The sequence below is a fragment of the Ursus arctos genome, unplaced genomic scaffold (genome assembly GCF_023065955.2).
Source record: "Ursus arctos isolate Adak ecotype North America unplaced genomic scaffold, UrsArc2.0 scaffold_3, whole genome shotgun sequence".
NCBI lineage: Eukaryota > Metazoa > Chordata > Mammalia > Carnivora > Ursidae > Ursus > Ursus arctos.
The window spans coordinates 47,592,229-47,619,068 of NW_026622985.1; the positions used below are offsets into that span (position 1 = coordinate 47,592,229).

Below are 26,840 nucleotides of genomic sequence, written 5' to 3' on the forward strand. Positions count from 1 at the left end.
TTCCCTTTTCTCAGAGGCCTGCTAGTCACTGATGCTAATGTGTCAAGTCTGTATTATTCACAGTAATTCACAATACGCTATTATTGGCGTAATGTATTCACTCCCAGATGGTATCTCCACTGGGGGCTTCACTGCTTGCAGCTAAAGTGGTGCTTTAATGGTGGACTGTTCAGGTATCATGGCAGATGTAAGTCAAGCAGGTCGACGTTGGTATTATTTATTTTCACAAGTATTTTTTTGGTCCATATTTATCTAACCTCTGTCAACATAACATCAGAAATTAAAAGACTGTATTTTTGCATTTTTCTTACTTGAGATGATTAAAAAAAAAGATTTATTTGTTTATTTTAGAGAGAGTGCACACAAGTGCATGAATGGGGGGGGGGAGGAAGAGGGAGTGAGGGAATCCCTGCAGATCTGATTGAGCTGGAGCCGGCTCACCTGGGGGTTCAATCTCTGGACCCCCAGATCATGACCTGAGCTGAAACCAAGAGTGGGTCGCTTAACCAACTCAGCCACCCAGTTGCCCCACTTGAGATGATTTTCAAAAGAAACTTTTACTTTTAAAGCAGTTAACTTCTTTTTATTCGACTTGCACTTGAGTTAATTAAATAGGTCTTTAAGTCAGTTTTTATGTAATCATGTTGCTGTATAGGGCGCTAGGCATATGCTACAGCTGCTAGATGTTTCAATATTCCCATATGAAAAGTTGCATAAATAGTAAACCTGCTATTTTAGGATTACCTATAAGAAAACTAAAATTTTATTAAAAACATTATACCAGAACTCTGTTTTGTAATAACACCATGAATGAAAATCCAGTAAGAAGGATTTTAAAAAGTATTTTATATTTAGTTAGGACTGAATCTGTTTGGTTCAAAATGATAAGAGTTAGATTTTGAACTTTTCTAGAGCCCAGCTTTTCTAGAGTTTCAAATGAATAAAGATATTTATATAATTAAAATTCAGTTTATTATTAAAAACTGAATTAAAATGACAGTGAAAGAACAGCCTCAGGTGTGTGACTCTGCATTTTAAAGTGATACATTTAATGTTTATGCAAGAGTAAGAGGCTTTTTTTTTTAAAAAAAATTTACTTTAAAAAGTGATTAGCACCTTTGCTGTACAGATCCTAAGTTTTTTTTTTTTGTAACACTGCATAAAATTTGAAGTATTTTTTTTGCTTCAAAATTTGACCTACTTAGAAAGTCCTGATAATTCCAATGTAATATATTCCCACAGTTTTGTAAGCGTCTTTGGGTAATGTATTGGAGAGGCAAGTAATCTCATCAAGAAGCGTAATGGACCCTATCACATTTCAAGATAAATTTTTTTCTACTACTTCTGCTTCAAATTTAGTTCTGTGTTTAATGATACCACTCTCTACTGGCAAGGGTACTTTTCCAGTACTTTAACTCTCTTTGCATACAAATGGTGTTTTTGGTCTGGCTGCCATGGCAGATCTTTTCCTTGAAATTAGGTGACATAATTTGATTTTTTACAGTCGAAGGGAAAATAGTGTTTGTTCATTTTGAGAGGTTTAGAGAAAGAAAGGTTGTCACTGAATAAAATGCATGGCTTGACACAATTTGAAAAATGGGTGGGTGCCAGCTCAAGACGGCAGGAATAAACTACTTGGTTGAAAAATATGATTGGTGTGATGTAAAGGAAAGTCTGCAGGATCCGTCATCAGGGCTCTGCGATGGAGAGGGAGGCTGCACAGGGAAAGCCCTCCGCGCTCACCTTCACCTTAGCAAACACTTCTCCCCTGCTTGATTCCAGTGAGCCGCATATTTTAGTCATCGATGTTAAATTTTGAAGGCTTCTCAAGAGACTCTCTTGACAAGTAAGATATTCTTTATTATCTAGACTTTTGCCAACGAAATACTTTAGATCCCAAGAGATATTAAGTAACTTCCCAGGAACTCAGATATCACCACCCCAAAAGTCAAGTCTTCCTCCTCTTGGCGCTGTGTCTCGCCAGATGGAATGTCAAGGGTAAGGTCTGATTTTAATTGGTGGAAGGCAGACTTCTGTAAGTATCAGATTTCCTTTGACTTACCAATACTTTAATGAAAAAACACAGTGAACCAAAGGATGTTTTGAAAGAAGGTTGTGTAAGCCACTGCAAAAGAATATGTAATGACATCTAAAATATTTTCTGTATGCTAAGTAGCAAAAAGATTATAAAGCTATGTGTTCATTATATGTGTTTTTTTAAAAAAAATCAAAAAAAGAGTAAGGCATACCATGAGAACAAATTGTTTTTCAGTTTGCACATATCTTAAACAAATATCTTAATAAATATGAATTTTAAAGTTCTTGTGCTATATTCAAAACAAACTATTCCAAGTAAACAGGTAGGTTATATTAAAGCTAGGCACAGCCTAATCTGTGCTTTCTAGAAAAACAAATTCTTATGTATTTTGGAAGACAAATATGATTTCAGGTGTGTAATTGACAAAAAATTACTTTTAGGAGCAACAATCATTTTAGTAATGTTTACGAAACTGCAGTTGAAAACTCTGAAATTACGGATTCTAGTTAATAAAGCAACACTCACACAATTCTTCATGAACCATGCTGAGAAAAATACTGTCAAAAAAAGAAGTAGAGTTCAAGAAATTAATGTTTCTTTAAAACTGAAGTTAAGAAATGCAAACATATTTGTTCTTTAGGTGAAACCACTTTTTCTTGCACTGCAATTTTTAAAAAGAAAATGTTTATTGCATATGCATTTGGATGACCATATAATACTCATTTTGTGTCAAATTGCTTAAAAGAATTTTCTTTCAGGTTAACTCATTCAGTTGAAACTTTCCAGCTTCTCAATATAAGTATCAGAATTACATTTTAAGGTAATAATGTCGCGAGCTATTGTGTAAGTGATTTGAAGATATAATGTCTATATTTTCAGATGGAACTAGTTAATGGTAGTCAAAGTTGAATTTTATAGTAGAACACGAAGTTGTCTTTATTCTAACCTTACACTGAGTGTAGTTACAGCAAAAACCAATCTAGACACAGATTGTTTTGCATAAATTGATTTAATCCTCTATTTTATTCCAGAGACTTATTTAGTTTTCATTTAGTATCCCACTGGGAATAATAAACAGCTAAATACTTTCTTTCCATATTACTATCTAAGCATTTAAATATAGAAAGAGATCAAAACTGTGACTGCTGCTGTATTTGAATGTATAAATTTACATACGAATTTACATATAAAATGTACAACAATAAACATGTGTATAGAATGCATCACCATATATCTTTACTTGTAACTTAATGCTACAGAGACAAAGAGATCAAAATAAATCTGCCCTCAAGTGAGGAGTGCCAGCCCCTACTCCTATTTCCCAAATAGGTACTTATGTTTAATAATGAGGGTGATTGAATGATACAATGGAAAAAGGTCTGTCTTGTTATTTAGATGTTCTCAGATGGTAAGGTCTTAACATACTTGTGTTTCCCTGTTCCTTTTCAACTACCACAAAATACAGTATAAAAGAAAATGGATTGTGTATAAATCTTCTAACTTAGTATTTTTTGCTTATATATTTGACAAAGTAATTCATTTAAATATTTGGTGACTCTGCTGCTTTTGAAACCATATGTACTCTCATATGTTTATCTAAAACACTCAGATATTGAAAACAGAGGTCTTACCATCAGTTGGAAATTTCCTTAAGTGGAAATTTCTCTTCTAACTTTTAAGAGCCCAAGTTGCAATTAAGTAGACAGTGTGCATGTGATTAATAATACTCCCCAGTCTGCTTGTTTGTTTACACTTTTGGGTCAGTGCTGCTGATTTTATGCACTTAATTGCCACTTGTGACGTATGCCCATGTGCACAGTTCTCTAATCATGGCTCCAGTGGGGACTCACTTGGCGTATGTAGTTTTTATGCATCATTTCAGTCAGAAAATGGGAAAAAATTCAGATAATGATATTAAGTGTGTGATATGTTCGTTTTTGGTTAACTCATTGCTAATATGTGTGGTATGGTTGGAGTTGGGAGTTAGGACATCATGGAAAGGGCATCGGTCTTGGAGCCAGGAGGATTTGGGTTTTAACATGATATCACTAACTAGTGAGTGACATTTGCAAATTGACTACATTTCTGAGTCCTCATTTATGATGTCTACTTTGTAAGGTGGTAGTGAAGGTAAAATTAAATAATTTATGTACAAGTTGAACCTAACCTTCTAGAAGGCACAGTGTCTGGTCTCTAGTAAAGTACGGTGTTTGTGGCGTAATGAGTGCTCAGAAATTACTTGTTTGCATTAATTAAGGCACATAGAACACTGGTAGGTGTTCAACAAGTGTTAGTTCCATTCTCTTCTCTTTTTGGGATTCTATATCTGGTTGATTTACTGGCTATGACTATTTAAGACTTTGGTTAAGTAACTTTTGTGAGGGATCCTAATTTCCCACATATATAATATTAAGTGTGATTTTTGTCAATTGGTCTTTAGTGCCTTTTTCTAAAAGCATATAATTTTACTGGATGCAATAGCATAAATTAGCCATTAAGAGATTGATGGTTTTTCATAGAAAGGGTAGAACACAAGCCCATGTACTTATTAAGAGTGTAGTAAATTCTTCCCCACTGTAACATAGTCAAGTAGGTAGCATAGTAAAGCTGTCAAGTTTTTAGAGATGGCAACAGGTTAGTTATGGAATGAGACCTTAAATTCTTTATGGTGAGAAGCATAGGGTTGGAGTCCATGGCAGAGATTGTTAGTTGTCTACTAAAATCCATTCCCCCTGTTCCATGAAAATAAAATTAGACATGAGCACATGGCTGACCAGATAGGCCCTGTAATTCTCATCCCCATTTGAGGTAGGTGTGGCCATGTGACTAAATTCTTAGGAACAGAACGTGAGTGAAGGGTGTCACTTCTGGATCTGTGCTTTAAGACATTTGTTTGTTACTCTGTGTGTTCCTTTCCTTTCCTGCTGGCTGGAGCTTCAGATGGTTTTGATCCTGCTTCAACTATATAATTTCTAGGAAATGTCAGGGCAAGAGGAGAAAATAGTATTGGTCACTGAAGGAACTACCAATCTGGAAGTCTACTCAAGAGGGAAATAAATTTCTCAATTGTTTAAACCACTGTATTTTTTGGTTTCTTTGTTACTGCAGGTTAACTTAAACCCTGACTTATATGGAGTCCCATAGATCTTGGTTGATCTGAGCTCTGCCCATCATGAGTAATGTGATCTGAGTCTCCAAGATTCAGTGCCCTCATGTGTTACATGATATTGTGGTGGTATTATGTAAGAGTTTAGAAGTTCAGTATTTAGGGATGCCTGGTGGGCTCAGTCAGGAGAGCATGTGACTTTTGATCTCGGGGTTGTGAGTTCACTACACCTATGTGGGTTGTAGAGAATACTTAAATAAGTAAGACTTAAAAAAACCCAGCATTTATAATATATCAGGCACTATGCTAAGTGTGTTCTGTCATTTAATGTTCATGACCAACTTATGAGCTAGGGATTATTATCTGGACTTTATGAATGGGAACTCTGAGGAATGATGATTGCAAATTACTTTCCAAAGGTCTAGGGCTAGTGACAACACATTCAGGTGTTAAGTTTAGACTGTTTGACTCCAGAGCTCACAATTGTAAGCAGCACCAGGAAAATATTAAGCATTCAATAAATACTAACAGTGTTGTTAATTCATTTGGCAAACACTAACTGAGCACCTCATATAGGTAAGATATAATGGATTATGCTGTGGAGACCCTCGGGCTGTCCTTTTCTTCAGATCTAAGAGGTTAATAGTCTAGAAGACGGGTACATAGACAAGTCATTACAATGTATATACTGCATGAAGGTTGAAGAGGAGTAGATTTTCTGTGACAAAAAAGGAAATACGGGGGCGCCTGGGTGGCTCAGTCTGTTAAGCGTCTGCCTGCGGTTCAGGTCATGATCCCAGGGTCCCAGGATCGAGTCCACGTTGGATTTCCTGCTCGGCGGGGGTCTGCCTCTCCCTCTCCCATTCCTCCTGCTGTGCTCACTCTCTCTCTGTCAAATAAATAAATGAAATATTAAAAAAAAAAAAGGAAATACGGATCATTGAATCTTAGATTATTTACCATAAATCCATGGAATACATCACTTTCTACCTTGTTTATATTAAATTAATACTTAATAACTCCAGTACATATGTCAGTATCAATGGAGACAGAGTGGTAATCTGGTTTTACCTATCTAAGTCTTGTGACTTCCACAGGAGGAATGCTCAAACAGAATGGAAGGGTGGGATCCTGAATGGAAGATGTGTCAGAATCAAGCATGCTGTCCAGGATATTCTTATATGCTCCCCACTCCCTTCTCCATATTCCCCCATTAGGAAATCCGTCTTCATAAAACAAGGAATCTGACATGGTCCTCAATTTTACTGGAATAGGGTAAAATACTTAAGAGCCTGTATTTCTAAATGACGTTTCTTGCTTACCTGCTTATTCTTTAAGGCAGGAGCACCTTTCCTGACCAGCCGCATTTGAGTAGCCCCTTCTCCCCTTGGCCATTCTCTTCTACTGAACTCTGTGTTTTTCTTTCATGGCCTCACCTTTTATAATTCTCATTTTATCTTTTTATCTTCTTTAATTTGTACCCTCAACTGTAAGAGTCACACAGCAAAAACTGTATTTTCCCTGCAGTGTGTACAGGTCTGCTATGGTCTGAGAATAACAAGTGGTCAATAAACAATTGTTGAATAAAAAAATGGATGAATGAAAAAAAAAAGATAATAGATGAATGATACTAGGTATGAGTAGAAGAGAAATGAATTTTCTTGGTTTCCTCTACGTTCTATACCAACCTTGAAAAATTAGGAAACTGGAAACATGTTTTGGTACAGTGGATTTCTGCTTAGAACCCAGAAAGCTAGATTCACATTTGCTGGTGCTTTTACCTTCTTTCATTCTGCCAAACCGTATGTGTCCAAAGAACCATATATAAATCCTAAGCTAAATAAAGTATGACTCCCCTTTTATCAGCAGGTTTTCTGGTTTGTAAGTCAGCAGAGAAGTAGTAATCAGTAGCCATTTGAATGACACAAAACTCTGTTCTATGCTTTTGGAAGATGCAAAGAAGCAAAGTTTCTGATCTCTAAGGTGAGTGCCTAGTAGATGAGAAGATAAGATATATACATAACACACCACATGATATAGAACAAATAAAAAGTAAAGGCTGTAATTGTTTAAGGTTTCAGGAAAGGAAGCTGGCACAATGAGCTGGGCTGATCAGGAAAACTTGGAGTAGGGGTGAAAGGGGTGCTTTCTGGATCTTGAGAGACTATTAGAACAAGGGAGGTAACTTGAAACAAGGTGAGTAGGCTGAAACAACATGGAATATTATAGCTTGAGTTCACCCCCACCCCAAGCAGGCCTCAAGGCAAGGATTCAAATTTAAGTCATTTGGAACTGGTCCAGGAAACTCTAATAGGGGAAATGGGAAAGAGAGTGGAAGACAGTGGGGGTGGCAGTGTGTATGGCAGAAGATATCAAGTAAGTTACTATGCTGGATAACTAAAGCTTAATTCTACTAGGAACTGAGGGAAAGAATGTACAAGAATATGAAATATTCTATCCAGGAGAGGGAGGTGAGATTTTTATATGCCAACTCTTGCCTCTAGCCATTAGTTGAGGGCTGCCGGGCAGGACTGGGCATGTGGGGGGTTGTTCTCAGCACTTCTGGCCACCGGAAAAGAAATACAGGGGCTGGCAGTTAGAAATCAAAGTCTGGTCAGGGCATTCTGCAGTGGTAAAGGCAAGCAGAAATGGAGGATCCGTCAATAGCATCTGCTACAGCATGTTATGAGAAGCAAACCTTAGTGAGGCAGTTTTAGACGTGCTCCAAAACTGCATTTACGTGGTTCTGAAGTTGTAGCCTTTGTAAAAAAATAAAAGCAGTAAGATACGTTTAACTAACATTGAGTAATTTAGGGGGTTTTTGAAATTGACCAGTAGATTCTGAAGACTTTCATACACAGCTCTGGGGCCTCCTCACCTACCAGTTATTCATGCCACTGCCGAATATTTTTCTTAAACACCTTTTCATCAAGGCACTTCCCTACTCACAATTCTTGGATGGATACCAGTGCTGGCAGGATTAACTCCTGCCAGTCTAAACCAGACTTTAATTCAAGACTTCCACAATCTTTTCAGCTGTTTATTTGGTTTCATCAATATTTTTAAAAATATGAATCCTTCTCTCCAACCAGATTGTTCACTCACTCTGCTCTTTTTGGCTCCTGTTATTCTGGACACGTGAAACATGTCTCCACTTAAGTTTTTCCTGTTCTGTGTGTCTACTTCAGGAGTCCTCTTATGCAGCTGTCTCTTTATGGTCATTTGAACGAGCAGTGACCTCACGCCTTGTTCTCACAGCACAGTTCACATTGTGACATGTCCGGCATTAATTAGTTGCATTGTGATTTCTCACTTTTATTATTAAGCTTGTTGTGTGCTTATGTCTTGGCTCCCCAGCTAGATTGTACACTCTTTGAGAGAGGCAGTGAGACTACCTGTCTTGAAGCCATACTTCCTGGATTCACCTGTTTATGAGTTTTGTGTCCATGGGCAAGTGTTTGATACCTCAACCTGCATGGACATTTACACTGACCAATCCAAGACTACAAAAGGAATGCACATAAATGAGACTTCTACCTGATTCACTATAGAAAAGGCTCTTGATACAACAATCACCTAGAACATTGACTTTTGTGAAAGTAATGGTAATTGTTTAGGGTCATTTTTTTTTTTTTTAAAGTCAGAGCTCTTGTTATGCCATGCCATTTTCTCACAGTAAGTGCTTAGCTGTGCTTGGATTCTAAAAACCATTTCTTACCTTATAAAATTGTAACAGTCAAAATTGTAGTGGTATTTTCAAAACAGTAATCCCATACAGAAAAGGAATGTGTATCATTTACTAATACTAAAGATCATTGTGTGAAAAGAAAGCTATGCATCTGTGATTCTCCACCTGGCCAGATGTACTTTCTAGATAATTAAAATACTTGAAGTCACGCAAAAAGTACAAGTAGAGAAATATTTCTGAAGCTGACAAATATATGTAAATGTTACAAATAAGATAGTCTCTGTTAAAAGTTATCCCATGATTTTGAAGAATGATAAAAAAAAAACTTTATTCAAAAGCAATTTCCTCAATTTAAGTAAGATTTCCAGCACTTTGCTTTGGCTTACATTTATATTCCCAACTAGTTCAAACATTTTAACAGCGTTGGGAACCAATTTTGATTGTTAAAGACTTATTAATTCCTATAATGAACTTGGTTCTGGCAATCTAGATTACTTAGAATGTGAACTTTGTAAAACCAGGCCTACATAGAATACTTTAAACATCAAAGAGGAAAAAGTTTCACTATTTTAACCCTGTTTCATTCATAGTCATGTAGGTTTGTTTGACCAGGTACAAGAAAATAAATTTTTTCTTATGAGAATAAAGTTCAACGTTGGTCTGTAGTTACTTAACCTTTGGAGAGTTCATAGCAAACAGTAATGTTTGCTACAAATATACCATACTTCCTCTTAAAGTAATATGTGACCTGCATTTAAGACATCAGAGTGAATTTTAAATTCCTTAAAGATGTAAAAGTTTTAGTAGCATCTGTAGATAATTGGAGATATTCTACTTTATGGGTGAAAATGTTAGGTGGGTCTGACCTGGAAAGAATGTTCTATTAGTGCTTTTTGTGTGCTAGATTTCTAACAAACAGTAGAGAATATATAAACCCAGAATGTAAGTTTTGTATATTATTGATATGAAAAGTCTCTAGGCATTATTTTCCCTCTTATTCATACTGTCTCCCAGTTTAAACTCAAATTGTGGGGATTAATCTGAGTTTTTATAGATGAATATGAAGACAGGAAAATTGAGTCCATCAGATGCCTTCTTAGTGCCATATCTTAAGTCCACTTTATAAGACAGGTTTTACCTGTGTGGGCAGATGTAGGAACTGAGGCCCAGAAACATCAGGAATCTTTTACCACATCACGTGGATGAGGAGGAGAGAATTGCCATTAACTCCAGATCCCAAGTCCTTATGCTTGTTAAGGTCTCTACATCTATCATATCATTCATATTTTATTGCAAAATTGTAGGTTTACTGAGACTGAGCAGAATTATTTGTAAAGCTGGGGTTTTATGCTATTTGGGAAGAATTGAAGTATGTCATTTCTAGAACAATGAAATGTTCAGCCCTTTATGCAGTATTCATTTTTCTCTACCTAGTGTACATTTATCCTTGGTTTAAACACCCATTTCCTTCAAGGTCTTTCTAACAAGACTGCAGATTTCCCAAAAAATATATTGTGTCAGTGACAGTTTATTCACCTTACTTACATAGTTCGAGGAACTGCTTGTTTAAATTTAGATACTGTTTCTGATGAAATGTTTTGACAAAGTAATACCAGCTTGATACTATTTAAAATATTTTGACAGATGGGAAAATTGTTTCAGTCTGAGTTGAGCAATACTTTACTGCAGTATTTTGCCAGTCAGAAAAAAAATGGGAAAGGTAGCCTCACAGTTCCTGAAAATAACATCCTTCCATTCTCCTTGAGAACAGAAAGGCCTCCATTCAGTCATAGATTACAGTATGTGTGCCACGAATGTTAAGAATTCATGCAATTTAAACAAGAGGGAACATTTGGGGATTATTTCCAAACAGGGAACATTTATTGTTCTGTAAGCAAACAGAACCTAAAGAACTTTTAGGAAAAAAAAAATTTATAGCACTTTATCAGAACCTTCTCATGCCCTAGTGAGTATGTTCTCAATTAATGGTGCTAACTCACTAGGATTTAAAAACTGTTTTGTTGAAAAAAAAATCAAATACATTTACGTCTTGAATTTTTTAGGATGCTATTGTAATAAAAGTATTTCTTAAAACTTCCAAATTAGTTGCCAAGGAGTAAAATATAGGTGATCCTTGTTTTAGTTATATTAAGCAAGCATGTTGCGGAGATGGTAAGGCAGCGGTTCTCCAAGTGCGGTCCCTGGACCAGGATCATCAGCATCACCTGGAAAACTTGTAAGAAATACACATTCTTAGGCTTCACCCCTGGCCTTCTGAATCAGACAGCCATCTGGGTCCATCGGGAATGGCTGATCATCAAGCCTTTCTGGTCATTCTGATGCATGCTGTAGTTTGATAGCTACCGAGGTAGAGGCTTTACAAGTGGTCTCACAGAGCTCCTTTAATTCTGTCACCTGGAAGGAGAAGGAATTAGTGGGGAATGATCAGGAAAAGTTTCCCAGGCTCCCCTCACGACTTTGACAACGAGGAGAAGCTTGCTTTTCTTTTTCACATATTGTAAGTTTTTATATTGGGTTCTGCCACTAAACACAGTTTTGAAAACCATTGGGCTACATCTTGCTTTGGAGGAGAATGTTTGCTGGCCCAGAAAGTCTTCTCAGGGTGACAGGATCTCTTATTGTGTCTATATCATTCTAGCCATGGGGTCTTGAAATTGGGTTTGGTCAGTAAAAAAGAATTGGTCTGTGTCTCGGCAATGACTTCATGCTCACCAGACTCCCAAGAAGCATATGTATAAATCAGAATGGCACTTTTATTTTTCAAATTACAATGAGAAGCATAAAAATAAAACTTATATGATACTCATGTTAACCTCTCCCATGTATTCTCACTGCACACAAGTTAACATTTAGAGTTAGAGGGATCTCTGTCCAGTGATTAGATACAGTCCCCTACCTTCTGCCCATTGCTGCAGTTGAGATGTAGAAGTAATAATGGATTGTTCCTTTGCAAACGTAGAATCCGAAGAATGAGAAGTTGATATTTTCTCCAGGTCATTACAAACCTTTAAGAATCCCCTTTACACACACACACACACACACACACACACACACACACACAATTTATTTTCACCAGATTGTTGAAGTCCCCAAAATTCAAATTTACTATATTTTTTCATTCCATGTTCTATTTTTTAAAATTTCCAAGTGATCATTCACAATTATTTCTATATGGATTTTAATATCATTAATTAAATTTTAATAAGATTTGTATTTTTATATAATTTTTTTGCTGCCATCAATTATACATTGATTTCACTTGTTTACCTCTGAGTTCTGCATATGATGATGATGATGATGATAAAAATAGGTTACTCTTGTTGTAATAAAGATTACGGAGGGTATCCTTAGAGTGCTTACTAAGTGCTAGGGAGTGTACTAAGTGCTTGGTACTTAATACATTTTTTTCCTCATAGTTAACTATAACAGACTTTTAAGCTTTTGAACATGACCCCCAATGAAAAATTGAGACACATGACACATATACCCCCAGTCTATATGTTATACGTGAATGGAAAAATATTTATCAACTTACACTGTTTTTAAAACTATTTTCTTTCTTATTCTATGCCATTTTTTTCTGTCTCATTTAATTAAAGAAATGTCAGTTGTGACTGAGCAAATTGATTTTAATACTCATACTAATGGATTGCAACCTGAAGAATGCTAAGTTGTGCTTTCAGATCAGGTAGTATTATTACCCATAATTTGCAGAGAAGGAAATAGGCATACAGAGGTTATGTAAGTTGCCTGTTTTCCAGTAAGTGGCAAACTCAGGGTTCAAACTTGGGCAGTCTGTCTTCAAAGTCCTCACTTGTAAGACTATGCTCTGTCTTGTCTACTCAGTACCTTCCGACTGCAGTGCTGTCAGAGAGGGATGTACCAAATGGGGAATTTTTCTCTCAAATATGGGGACAGTATAGTGTTGGTCTCAGAATTTCTTTATAGAAGGGTTTAGAAACAAAGGGCTAGAGACTGGCTTTGGAGATGCCTTTTCAATGCAGGCACCTTTTCTACTTAATACAATGCTTGTTCTGGGAAGTTTTTGTAAAGAGATTGATGAAGATTAATACAGAAGGGAAATGACTTTTGCCACTCAACTACCTTCCTTGTGCTACCACGGGAAATTTATTTGAAACAATCCAAGGAACAGTAGGTGGAAAAGATGTTTATCCAAAGTTAAAACAGTCTTTGTTATGTGGAGCTTCCTGGTGAATGAGCAAAAAATGAAATGGAAACCCTTGGAATACTGTAGGCCTTTTTGTCCTGACTCCTTGTGGGGCATATAGTGCCCCACAGATGTGAAGGACTGCTCACTTGACTGAATATTTTTGAATACAGATAATCCTCTCATCAGTGCCATTAAATATCATTTTATGTAGGAGATATACAGGTACAAAATTCAAAGAGAAAAGCCACAGTGGGAGAAGTTTTTATTTCTCCCCATTTTCCTTGATTGCTCCTCTCCTCACTGCAGAATCTATCACTGCTCCCTGTTTCTTGTGTTGTCCTCGAGAATGCCGTGCTGTGTGTGTGTGTATGTGTGTGTGTGTGCGTGCATGCATGCACACACGATGTACTAAATATTAGCATGTTATAACACATTTTCTGTGCCTTGTTTTTTATTCCCCTTACTGTGCTTCTTGGAGTTTCATATATACAAGCCTCCCTGCTTCTTTCTTTTTGACAGCTACATAGTATTTCATTGTATGGACTTTCTAAAATTTACTTAACAGGTCTTTTGTTAACAGATGTTAATGAACAGATGTTAGGTACTTTCTAATCTTTTGCAAGCCTGATTCTTTTACATGAAAATTGCCCATAGGGCTCTGTGTCCTCTATGGGGTCCCTTGTTCTTCATAGAAGCTTCATAGCCCTCTGGGTCTTCAGCAAGGACTGATAAAGATCAGACTGTTGAATTAGGTCAGTTTGTGTCAGGAAGTTGCTTGATCTCAATTTTCTTGGATGTCTATTTTTAGCTTCTGAACGGTAATCATGGTAAGAAATCTTTGTTTTGCCCTGGACAATCTTCTCTGGGAAGATTAAAGTGGTCCCCTTAAAAGAGTTCCAGAAACACAATTTACTGACAGTTTAGGGGTTGATTAGGACCGGTGAATGTTTATTTCTAGAAGGACAAAATGTTTGTGCTCTGAAAGTTCTATCTGCTTTATTCTCCACAGCCATTAAAATTTTTCAGATTTATTTTCCTGTAATTCATGGAGATTTGGAAAATTATATGGAAGGTATGTATTTTCTTAAATGCATAGTTGCTTATTTCCCTTTCCTGTTTTTTGAAGACGATTCTGGGAACTGTTAGTTCAGTTTTACAAAGAAAACATTTCTTCATCATCTGCATTTTCTGTCATCCCTGCATTTTAAGAATGTTTTAACCAATTTCAGGGACAAATATTTAATACTAGTGAGTGATAATTATAGGACAAATAGATGTGCAAGGCAATCAAGTGGAAAGTTGGTAGTAATGTGTGGATAAGTGATTTGGTCTATCCTGTGTTTTTTCTGACTCCATTATGTCCACACTAACTCAGAGATAATAAAACTGGTGCTCTGTAGCAAATAACCTAAAGGAAACAATGCTGCAAATTCTTTGAGAAGTGATTTTAGCATTTAATATTTTTCTTTCAGAAGATTTATGACCTGACGTAGAGAATTATTAAGGCACAGATCCAAATATGTAGTTCATTTCCTCTTGCTCAGTATTTAGTAAAGATGTGGAATACTCTAACTAGATATTGGCTAGCCAGATTTACGATTCAAGATTTGATATCCTTGTCACCATGTGTGAACTTGGGAATATTTGGATTTTAATATATGTAAATGCTTTTATAATGTGTGATGAGTTAGGTGACAAATTATTACACGTTATCAATTTAATTTAAAATGCTGCTCTTAGATATTTTATAAATCTCTGGAATAATAACATACCCTTAATGAGCTTTAGCAAGTTTCTGCTCTTTTTTGCTGCTAAGTTGTGTGGCCTCCACTATACATAATATACTGCCTCAGTTTATCCTTTTGTGCTAGGGATTTTATGTTAAATTTTAAAATAATCAAAAATCCTTCAATCATATTCCCTCTAAAAATTATATTTAGAGATATGTGATACATTTTTGGAGGAGTGTCAGGGATCTATATTGGTTCATTTGAATCTATAATTTGGTTATATATAAAATTAAAGTTAATTTAAGTGGACAGAATCAATACCCTTTTGAATTTAATTAGATGGCCAGCATCCAAGCAAGAGATTATTCTTTTTAGTATCCTCCTATCCTCTCTTCTTACAGGGTGAAATAATTCCCTTGCCAAAGTATGTTGGACAGTTCCCTGGTGACAAGTTCTATAGAAACTCATGGCAGTACTGTTGCCAATGTGAGAGAGAGGGGAGGAAAACGTGGGCAAGGAAGCCATTGTATTCTGGAGATAGTTGTATGCCTGCCCTATCTTCACATCACAGTCCAGCCAAGGGAAACAATGTCCCATTTGCAGCGGATCTGTAGTGACGGTTTCTAAACCCAGCTTGTAAAACATGATGGTATTTCTTTCAGGCTGAAGCATTCCAGGACAGAAAGACAGGAATAGTGGGGAAATAAATTATAAATTAGACTGGACTTGCAGTTTGAGGATCCTACTATTTATAGTTATGTTTGATATGGGATGCCTGGAAATGTGGCAGTAAATTGAAGCTGAGGTTTTATTTCAGGTAATAACTTTCTTTTTTATCTCTGTTGGAGCATCAGTAAAGCAACCTAAAGGAGTTTTAGAAGGGCTGTATAGTATAACCTTCATCGGTCTTTATGTTCAATGTCATAAACACATTTTTATGTTATTGAAGAGTAAGTTTTTTACAATGTTTTAAGAAGGTGATTTGACTCTAGCTTCATGAAACAATTGGGTTGAGTTGTTATGCTTGTTACTATAGAAATTATTCAATGTGTCAATGAATTTTTAGCAATAAATTTAAAATAAGTTTAGGAATATTGAAGTTACATACATATATTTCTAATTTTGTGGCTGTTTTGTTAAAAATAAATGAAGTCTAAAATTTGTGTTCTGTAATTCACATTTTTATTTTTCGTGTTATATTATCACAGATAAATATGTGTTCAGCTGCTTCTACAGGGAAGGCAGAGTGGGGATGTGAGGAAACTTAAGAAGTCTTTGTCCTCAGTGGTTTTCAGCAGTCTGGTCAAGAAAAACCTGGCAAAAGTACATGACATAATTAAGTAACAATAACCACATAAAGGTTGTGACCTTATTGTGGGTGTCATGCAGAGTATGAAAACAAGGCATTTGTCTAAACCCCAAGGTTAAAGGGAATGGGTTCCTTTTGATAAGATCACGAACAAAGAGGAGACCAAATTTTTTGTTCTGCTTCATCTACTTTTTAAAAAATGAACATTTATTGAGCACTTACTAGATGCCAGGCACTGTTCAATTTCTATATATGTGAATTCCTTTAATCGGTGGCATCTTAGAAGACGGTTACTATTGTTCCTATTCTCTTGGTCTGAAGTAACTGGGGCAAAGCGTGATTCATTAGTTGCTCAATGTCTCAGAGCTCGTAATTGAGGGACCTGGATTAGGAAAACAGGCAGCAGTACTTCGCAATCGACACTCTTAACCTCTGTGCTTTAAACTCTCTCATTTTCCTTCCTATTAGTAAACACCTCTGCGCTTTAAACCTAAATAGATGTGCATTTTGCCCCAGTAAAATACAGGCCTTAAGCTAGGATCAGACACTTGACATTTATTTCTGTAGAAAATGAGGATATGTCCTTTTGATGCAAATGTTCATAGCACTACATAACTTAATGATTGCATTAATCCCCTTTGGTGAGGTGGGGGAAGTTTACAGGAGGATAGCACCCTAACTTTAGGAAGTTGAGAGCTGCTTATTTATGCAGATGCGTGTTTCCTCTGCCTGGGAAAATCCTTATGATGACATGTCACAGATCACAAGAGATTTAATCACAGCTTTGGGTGTCCACACACCAAAGATGGACCTTTAGAGGCTGGGTGGAGGTATCTTTGTCCTTGTTCAACACTCCTTTTCGTTTATACTGGCAGATCTCAAATTTTATGGTGCATCAGAATCAGCTGGAAGACCTGTAAAATAAAGCAGATTGCTGGTCCCAGCCCCGCGGTTTTTGGTTTAGTGGGTTTGGGGAGAGGCCTGAGAATTGGCTTTTCTGAGAATTACCCATTGAAGGTGATATTGCTAGTCTGGAAACCATACTTTGAGAACCACTGATTCATAATAAAAATGTAACTGAAAGGAGTTTAAGTGTCCCCTCCCCTTCCTTCCCTTTGCTTTTAAAAAGGCCAGGGCTCACTCCTTAAATGCCCATCCTTTTTTTATAAAGATTAGAAAATCTGGTAAATAGCTTTCTTGGACCCTGGAAAAACTCCACTAAGGCTATTTATAATACAATAATCACTGATAAGATACAGCACTTTTTAGTAATAATTGACTACAATTTTGGGTGCTTACTACATTGCCAAGCAACTCACTCGGCCCACTGCCTATATTATCATATATAATAAAACAACAGGGATAGGGATTGGTGCTATTGTTATCTTCATTTTGTATTAGGAAATTAAAGTTTAGGAAACCACATGCCTTGCTCAAGATTATGTATACAACACACGGTAGGGCTAAAATTCAAACCTAGATAACAGGTGAATTCCAAAAGCTATGCTTTGACCACTGTGTTTTTAAAAATCTGTAGTGATGAGCCAAATTTTAGTTAGACTTTAAAGTTTCAGCACAAAGTGTCCTTCATTTTCATTTCTCCTTTTATATAAGTTCTTAAGCATCCTAAAATAAGCAGGGGAGAAAAATTGCATGTCCACAGATTTTTAAAAGGAAACGCATAAATGTAAATTGCTGCTTGGAATATGACTGTTTTTATGTGTAGTGGCCCTCTTCAAATTTCAAGGATTAAAGTGTTAATAATAAGAAAATAAATTCTTGTGGATCGCTTGCCCCTATACCTATTTACAAGGATTTCAAGAAGTAATTGTTAAACAGTTTTGGATCATAGACTTCTTTGAAAAATCAGTTGAAGATCATGAACCTTATCATGAGAAAGGTGCACTAAACTTTGCATACCATGCAACACCTATCTGTGGGCTCCGAATGAAGACATTCTGCTTTAAGACAACACAGCAGAGAGAAACAAACAGGGCTTTTGTTGAATCTCTCCCTTCCTGTTTATGTAACCTTCGGAAAAGTTTTTTACCAAGTCTTGTTTCTTCACCCACTAAGTGGTAATAATGGAAAGAAAAATATCTGGCTAGTAGGGTCGTTCTGAGAATTAAATTAAAAAACAAATACAAATCTCCTAGCTTGATAACTGCTATACCAGTGTTTCTCAAACTGTAAAGTGCCTATGAGTCACCAAGGTATCTTGTTAAAATGCAGACACTGATTCAGTAGGTCTGGGGTGATCTTTCTTGTGTTTTAAAAAAATTTTTTTTTTTTTTGAGATTTCACATTTCTAACAAGCTCTTGGGTGATGCTTCTGCTGCTGCTGCTGGCTCAGGGGCCACAGTGAATAGCAGGGAGCTACACAATGTGTATAGAAGACATGTTTCTATTAGTAAGGACTCTTAAGCATCATATTAACAGAATATTTTCATTGATAACTTCGCACACAGTTGGGGGTTATCTGCCAAAATATGGCTGTGAATACACACGTATTGAGAAGTATGGCATTCACAATCATCTCATTGGGAAGTAATACATTACGTACTGGTTTGTGCCTCACTGTACCCCTGAAAATCAATATTGAGCCCTCTTTGGAATAAGATTCTATTAAAAATGTTACCCATTTAAAAATATTCCTGTGTGTGTAATAGCGAATGAAAGATGTGATCTGGTAACTGTTTACTTCTGACAGCCAGAGTTAACTAGAGCAATAATAGTTCATGAATTTCTGATTCTTCTAAGAAGTGACTTTGTTATCTTCTCTTCAGAGCATTGCTCTATATTTATATACTTTGAGTAAGGGATTGCTGATAAAGTATGCTGGACTTCTGTCTGATGAACTTGAATCTTACAGTAGATTTTTGGGGACATGAGAAGAAATGTATATGAATATCTGGTCACTTCTAATGTTGACAAAAATGGTGGAGTCTTACTTACATGTATTTTTCCCAAACATGGATTGAGTGGCTGATTCCAGTTTGTGCCTGATGACACACTATCTTGGTGCTGAATCTATTCTCTCCAATAACTATTGAATCAACTGCTGCTTAAAAGTAATGGTGAGACCAGTGAAAAGCTTGTGGAAACCTGTGGAATTGTTGTTAAGGCTGATAGAACCTCTTACTTTGGGGAGAATTGATGGTGTAAGAGCCCATTCTGTGTTTCATCTCTTTTTGTTACACTAGTTTCGTGTTGGTGAGATTTCTTCCTCTATTTTATCATCCCCTCTTGCACAAGTGGCCCAGTATAAAAACCCTTTAAAATGGTTGGTTCTACTGAGAAGTTTTCCTGTAGAAGTGGAAATGGGGAGAGAAGCCTGCCCTGTCTGAGCTCCAGAAAATATCATGGTCATCAGGAGGAGCCCTGACTAATCATATATTTTCTGATGACACATGCTTGCTGTTGCAACAGCATAAAAGTAGAGAGGACAAGGAACACATCGCAGCCAGCTTCATCCCAATGTCCTGGCCTCTGAGGGAGGTCTCAGGATGGACTTGTTTTCTGCGTACACCTGCTGGAGAGGCCGGCAGCTGTTGGATTAGAGCCTTACATGAAATGAGGGAGAATTACAAAAGGACTATATAGCTCAGGTCTAGAGATTAACTGAAAGATTACAATTTGTGTGTTGTCATCCAAGAGAAAACGCTAAGTAAATGTCTAACTTTTTTTACAGAGGAAATGTTTTTCCTCAAGCCCACATACTTGATCAGCATCCACACCTCCTATTTGCCATTTTCAGTAACAAATGGAATGCAGATGGCATTTATTGCAGTGGGTTCTCTCTTCAGACAGCGTAACAGATGAGTAACTTTGGTGATTGCCAGAGTCACCTGCGGAGATGATGAAAATATTTAGACTTCTTAATTCCTAGCACATTTATCAAAAAGGAAATATATGGAGGATGGGGTGAGGTGCTAAGGCCTGAGCATCTGAATTTTTAAACTCCTCTAGAATTGAGTTGGATCCATTTATCTTGGATTAGCAGGTTATTGATAATGAGAGATTCTTCTTGAGTGATGAAGGAATTGAAATATTGTAGACAAGGGACCTTGGTTTCAAAGAGACTTGGGCTCATAGTTTGGTTCTGTCCCTTGCTACTAGTATGAAATCTCTCTTTTCCTCTGTTTCCTTATTTGGTAGGTGGGGATAATACTACCTGTATCTTAGGGTGGTTAAGAAGATAAAATGTAAAAATATATGCCCTAGTGCTGTGCTCAGTACGTAATAGATTTCTGCTACTCAAAGTCTGGATCAGGTCAGCAGCATTCAGCAGCATTGACATCACACAGGAAGACACTAGAAATGCAGACTCTCAGGCCCCTCCCAGACCTCCTCACCCATACTGGTGGCAGGGAGGAGATTCGTCCCTCCATAAAAGTATGACAAGTGCTGGTATAGAGAAACATTAAATGTTTGTTAGCCGAGTAGTGTTTGTCATGATTGTTGTTTGCTTTACAGTTCTAAGCTGATAACCTTAAACACACCTGAGGGTTGAAACAAAAACATTTTATGGTATTTAGTTTTTGGCACTTTCTCTTTATTATTTGCTGCTAACACGAGTGGTTTCTGTGGCTGGTGCAGATTAGTTTGGGGTTCAGTAAAACTTTCAAAATTGCCTCTCAGATCTTAAAATAGATTTTACTTATCTCTTTTTTTATGTTTATGCATTTAAACATAAACTCTAAAGCCAAAGAAACAGTTTAAAAGTAGACACAGTGTATTTACAAATACAGGCTCATCTAGCCACCAATAAAATGGAAACTTGTGAATGCTTTAAGCAAATTTCCAGCCAGATTAAAAAAAAATCAGATCAAATAAAATATTTGGAAACTATCCTATTTGTTGATGCCCATAAATTTAAAAATAAGTCTAACAAATCTGCTTTTCTCACAAAGCCTAAATTTTATGAGTTCCCATAATTATTGCAATGAGAAATCACCATTGTAAACACTGTGCTAAATTTAATTTCTTTATTTGACTTTTACAACTCACCAATATATTGCTTTTAATTTAGCTCCAGCAAAAATACACAAGACTAAATTTACAAGGTACCTCTACTGTGTTCCTCAAAAAAGTTTTTAGCCACCCAATTTTGAAAAAGAGGTAAAGATGTATTTGCCATCTAGGGCAAGGCCTAAATACAATTGAAACCATTATTTAAGGTTTTGAAAAGTTTCCTTGCAATTTAAAATAGCAGCCTTGCCATTAACAGCAGACAATCACAACATTGCCCCAACATTTTGATTTGCTTTTCTTGGAGCCCAAACTGAAAGAGAAACGTAATGTTCTTTTTCAGATATACAATCTCTTTTTAATTAGTGCAGCAGGTTTTTATTGTTGTTGTTGACCGACTCTCAGTTCCAAATTTTATAACCTTAATAACCCGTGATGGTGGGAACAAAAGATTTTCTCTCACTCTGCAGACCAAGTGCTTTGAGCACTTGCCGCTGCCATAACAGCCCGGCTTTTAATAAGCTCATCAGCGTATCTGTGGAAGAAAAGACAGGAGGACATTCAACTGCATTGAGGTGCCCAGTGATCCTCAAGGATGCTTATAGTAACAGCCTAATAAATTCTTTCAACAAGTTTGAGGCTATTAAGAGATCTGTGAAGATCTTTCAAATCAACTTTGAGCATTTTTCTTCCCTGGCCCATATTATCTGTTTATGTGAGTAATTTGGGCTGATCAGGTAGTTGATTATATTCTTTATCTTCCTGTCCTTGATGTGCTCCGTGGTTGATCTCTCATTAGATCCACTAGTGAATGCTTCCATGGGACTTGGAAATCTGTCTTTAACTTTCAGCTAAAGGAGGAACTGTGCTGGTAATGGTATGAGCTCTTATTTTTTAGGACAGTGATAATGACTGAGGGTATAAAATCCTCTGCACTGACTCTCCTGTCCAACCCTGAAAGATGAGTCATGGTCGGATGGGTTGCTCTTGAAAGTATCCCTTAATGTCAATCATGTTAACTAATCACCAGCAAAGAACTCTTGAATTTGACAAACTTGGGATTTACTCTTAAAAAAATGCCACTAACCCGTGGCTCTTGGGGGAACTGTCACTCTTTCAGCTGACTCATTTTTTATTCATTGTTCTCTGGTACACGGGGAGGAAGGGAGCTCTATTTTGGTAGACATAATTTCATCCCTCAGTGAAATTCTGAGTGTGCAGGTAAGTCTGACATCTGCTCTTCCTTTCACTTTGTTTCTCTCTTTGGACCCTCGCACTGTTGCAGGGGGTGTGGAAGGAGCCTTGGGCTGGGGGGTAAACTCTGATTTTTGTTCCCTGCTCCATGTATGGCTAGCAGTGAGAGCTCAAGGAGTCCCATAGCCTCCTTAGAGGAACTTCCCAATTGTCCATTTTCCAGCATATTTATCTAAGTCATGCTTGGGAAGAGGAAAGAGCAGAAATAATTAGCCTTGACAATGCAAATGTTTATCTTAGGCTGAACCATATGCAATGGGGATTTTTGTAGGTCAGGCAATTTTATATGGTTCAAACTAATAGATCCTACTATCCATACTTTAGGCCTAAGAAGGTTCTACAGATTTCTTACGAGATTTTCTTACTGTTATAGTCAGATCTGACTTGAGTCTAAACAGTGGAGCAGACCAACATCGTTCTTTGTATCTTCAACTATTTTTTTTTTCTGTCTCCTCCCTTTCTTTATTCTCTTTCCTTTCTGGTTAAATCCAGGCCTTCAGAACCTTCATGATCTTTTCATGCTTTCCTTTCATCACCAGTCCTCCTACCTCATTCATCTTCTTACCTATCTTAAATGTTTTGAACATTTACATTCCATGTGCTATGTGAGGTAAAAGACGGCAAATGAAGAAGAGCTCAGAATTGATGATAAACACAAGAACAGGCCACATTAAATAGGGGTGATGCCTTAATGTTGCTAAGGATCATTCCATTTTAACCACAGCATTGTTTTGTAAACTTTAAAAAAAAAAGTGTGTGTGTGTGTGTGTGTGTGTGTGTGTGACTGTGGAATGATAGGAATAATAAAATTAAATTGAAAAGTGGTTGCTTCATTTGGATTAGAGAGCACTATTGAAATGGTATGTACTGGTGAGTTTTGGAAAGTTAGTCCTTTTGAGAGTAACTCTATACGCTGTGTCTTGTTTAAGGTTCACATTCCTGTCTGATTTTAGGTAGCACATGAACAATTGCCTTATTAACTTCTCCTTTCCCAACTAAGCCAAGTTCCAATCAAAGTCTTCACCTTAACGCACAATAGAGCCACATAAATGTTATCCATTTCTTTTAACTTGGAGAGCTGTAACTTTGAATATTTCATTTAGAATTTATATAAAAGCAAGGCAAAATTGAAGTATTTCTGCTTTCCATTATGTATTAGCCTCAATTTCAAAAGATACTTAACATTTCAAACTAGCTAAATTTATTTTACTCTTCTTTTAGGTGAGAATTTCTTTAAGATTTCTAGAGGAAGAAATGTATAGCTTCCACCTCCCTAAGCCTCCAAGATCCTTTCCCTGTTATTTAAAACATTTTCTGACAGTGACATGTAGAAAAATCTCATCCGTAGGTAAAGCTAACTTTAAAATCATCCCTTCTTTTTGGTAGATTTAACAGCATCAGACACTGCTCATCTATAAAGTTGTGGCATAATCAGAAAATTATTTGTTCTAGTTTCGTGCTTCAGGATTTGAACGTGAACAATACAATTTGGATTATTCAGTTTGTTTCTTTTCATAATCACAGACTTCGGGCATAGGAAAACGTGTTTTTAGGTATCAAAGAAGGGGTATTGAGTGTAATTTTCATGATCGTAGACTATCATAGAGTAGCTAATTTTTGTGGGTTACCATATTAGATACTGCAGAGTATGATTTCCCTCTGGAAATATGGTTAGATACATCTTTGGTTGTCAAGGAAAATAATTTTCAGGGTTTACTTAATGTGAGCATATCACTTTTCATACACTGCAGCTCTTATCGCCTACGTACCAGGAGATTATATTTTCATACTGAAAAGGTTTAATTCTACAGTCAGAGTGTTTGTTTATTTTTACCTTGAGAGTATGCTGGTGTGGAGCATCCCGACTGCTGACTCAGTAGGGGCATCCAATATGTTTTTCTAGTTAGGGGTATAGGAGACAAAACCAGACAGATATGGCTAATAGTAAGCAGGATTTAAGAACAGGATTGAGGGCAAAATGTGAGGTTGCTGTGGGAGAGAAAAATAGCAGCTAGTCTCAGGATGCAGGAAGAAGTAAGAAGGGTTTCCCTTCTGGAGAAAAATCATCCAATAAGCATGGGGGAAAACTTTGGAAAGGATCTACGAGAGGAAAGGAAGACTTCTGGGAGAACGTGGAGTTTGGGAAAGAGAAGGGGCCTGGTTCAGTGAAGGGTATCAGGAAGGAGAGTATATGTTGGGGAAAAGAACTTCATTATTGAAAAGCAGGCTCCATTATAATACTGACCTCAGAGATGGTTGGCCTTCTTTTGGAATGAATAGTGGCAAATGTACACCTGTTACTTATCCCTTGGAAAGTCTCTTAGTAAATAGCAAACCACGTTCTAGTTGTTCAGTCCCCAAACTTTGGAATTATCCTTCATCCATTTCTATCTCCCAGACCCACATACAGTTTGTCTTAAATTTGTATTGGCTCTACCTTGGAAAAAAATCTAGACCTATGACTATTTCTCATCACCTCCATTGACACTCCTCCAGTCTTGACGATGCTTTTCTCCTAGCCAGATTATTACAGTGGCCTCTTACTTGATATCCCAACTCTTGGCTTTGGCCCTTGTCCCCCTGTGGACTGTTCTCAACACATCAGCCAGAGGGAGCTTGTCAAAACCCTTCAAAGTACATCCACTTCCCTCAGAGTGAACGTCCTAGCCCTCATTATGTCCTTTGAGGCTCACTGTCCGGGATTCTCACCTGCAGCCCATTAGACTCTCCTGGGGAGTTTCACAAGCATGCTGATGCCTAGGCTCTAACCCAGACCAGAAAAATTTGAATCCCTGAGAGTGGTGTGTGGACATTGTGTTAAGCATTTGCCTTTGGCTCAGGTCGTGATCCCGAGTCCCAGGATTGAGCCCCACGTCGGGCTCCCTGCTCAGTGGGGAGTCTCTTCTCCCTCTCCTCTTCCGCTAGGTCATGCTCTCTTTCTTGCTTGCTCACTCTCTCAAATAAATAAATACAATCTTAAAAAAAAATTAAAAAAATAAAAGCTCCCATGCTCTAACTTTTGGGGTATCACCAATGAGTAAGACCAAATTCCAACTCTCAAGCTTTTGACACCTGGCAAGGAAGATCAGAGGACCCCTCTCAGATAACTGTAATACTCTTTCGCAAGTGCTACACTAGGAGGATGAACAAATATCTAGGGAACCTCAAGGGAAGTGGGGAAGTTACATACAATGGAGGGAAGTCAGAGAAGTGGCACCCTGCCAGGCCTAGAAGGATGGGAGATTTTCTCTGAGAGAGAAGGGGAGAAAGTGTGTCCCAGGCGACCTCATTTATTATGGCTATGAGATGCTAAGAGGAAACATGTTGATGTGATTAAGAGCTGAGGCAGTTCAGTCAGGTAGAGGTGGGTTCAGTTACTTTGGCAATTACCTCACCTCTTTGTGCATCAATTTCCCTACCTGAAGAATGGAGATAAAATCATACCTACCTTCTAGGGATGTGAGAGTTATCAACTGTATTTGGCACATTGTTGGCACTCAATAATGTTAACTTTCTACCAAAGCTAACTAGGTATTTCCCTCAAAGAAAATTGAAAGAAATACCTTGAAGTGGTTCATGGCTTATATTGGGTCCTGTATGCTCTACCTACTCACAGTGTGGTTTTCAGGTCAGCAGGGTCAGCAAACCTGGTAGTTGGTCAGAATTGCAATGCTTCAGGCCCCATCCCAAAACTGCTGAACAGAATCTGCATTCCAGTGAGATTCCCAGGTGTTTTGTGTGCACATTAAATTTGAGGAGCATTTTTGTAAAGCATAAAAAGATGAATAAGAAATAGCTCTTGCCCTTATGGAGCTTAGAGGTCCCTAAAACAACTTTAGTATTTACAGAAATAATTATAATGCAGGGTATAATGTGATAAGTGACATGAGACATCCACGCCAAATGCTAAAATACCACAGATTGTTTTAAGCTCAAATTGAAAATAGTATAAAGTTTCTTTTCTGACTGATAAAGTCTGAAAGTTCTTAAAGCTGCAATGAACCCTCCTGCTTTCCTGCTATCCTCCAGGTGCTGTCAACTGCAGAGCTTAACATGTATGTAAGTGCAGAGCTAAACTGGGGGCAACTGACCTACACATACAAGTTGAGTCGTTGCCTGACAGAAAAGGAACATGAAGTACCAAAAGGTAATAAAAATGACCCAGTAATTTTAAGTCTATGAGATGAAAGAGAGTCCTCAGAGAGAGATCAAGACAAAGCATGTGAATGGAAAGAGTACCCATTACCTTAATTCTTGGCTCCCAGCACTTTTGAAAACAGAACTCTACTTTGTGAATTTAAAAGCGGTGATTAAAACAAAGAAATGGCCTACAGTTTCCCCCTGTTGACAATACGAACACAACATTGAGTTATTAATTATTCTTTAACTAGTATTGATTTCATCTTGTCAAGTGTACCATTGCAAGTTACCAGAACAGCCAGAAATAAAGCAATTTAGTGAACGAACATCAGTAAACTCTGTATAATCATTACAATGTACTTCATATTGTTGGACGTTTTAGCAGCAAAATGAATTAAAGAGATTATTAAAA

At 37.1% G+C, this 26,840-nt stretch overlaps 1 protein-coding gene across 13 annotated transcripts in view; it reads left to right on the forward strand.

The window, feature by feature from the left end:
• The window catches only part of HDAC9 (histone deacetylase 9), a 906,012-nt gene that overhangs the window by 192,882 nt on the left and 686,290 nt on the right, over nt 1-26,840 (forward strand). The window contains exon 1 of one of the 13 annotated variants that reach the window (XM_044386989.3): nt 364-26,435. The exons of 9 other annotated variants lie outside the window; for them this stretch is intronic. In XM_044386989.3, the coding sequence (XP_044242924.1) occupies nt 26,342-26,435 (94 nt within the window). In that variant the 5' untranslated portion in view covers nt 364-26,341. Of the gene's footprint in view, nt 1-363; nt 26,436-26,840 lie in introns of those variants that run through there. 3 more of the 13 variants (XM_044386997.3, XM_044386994.3, XM_057304374.1) reach the window with 3 other exon arrangements.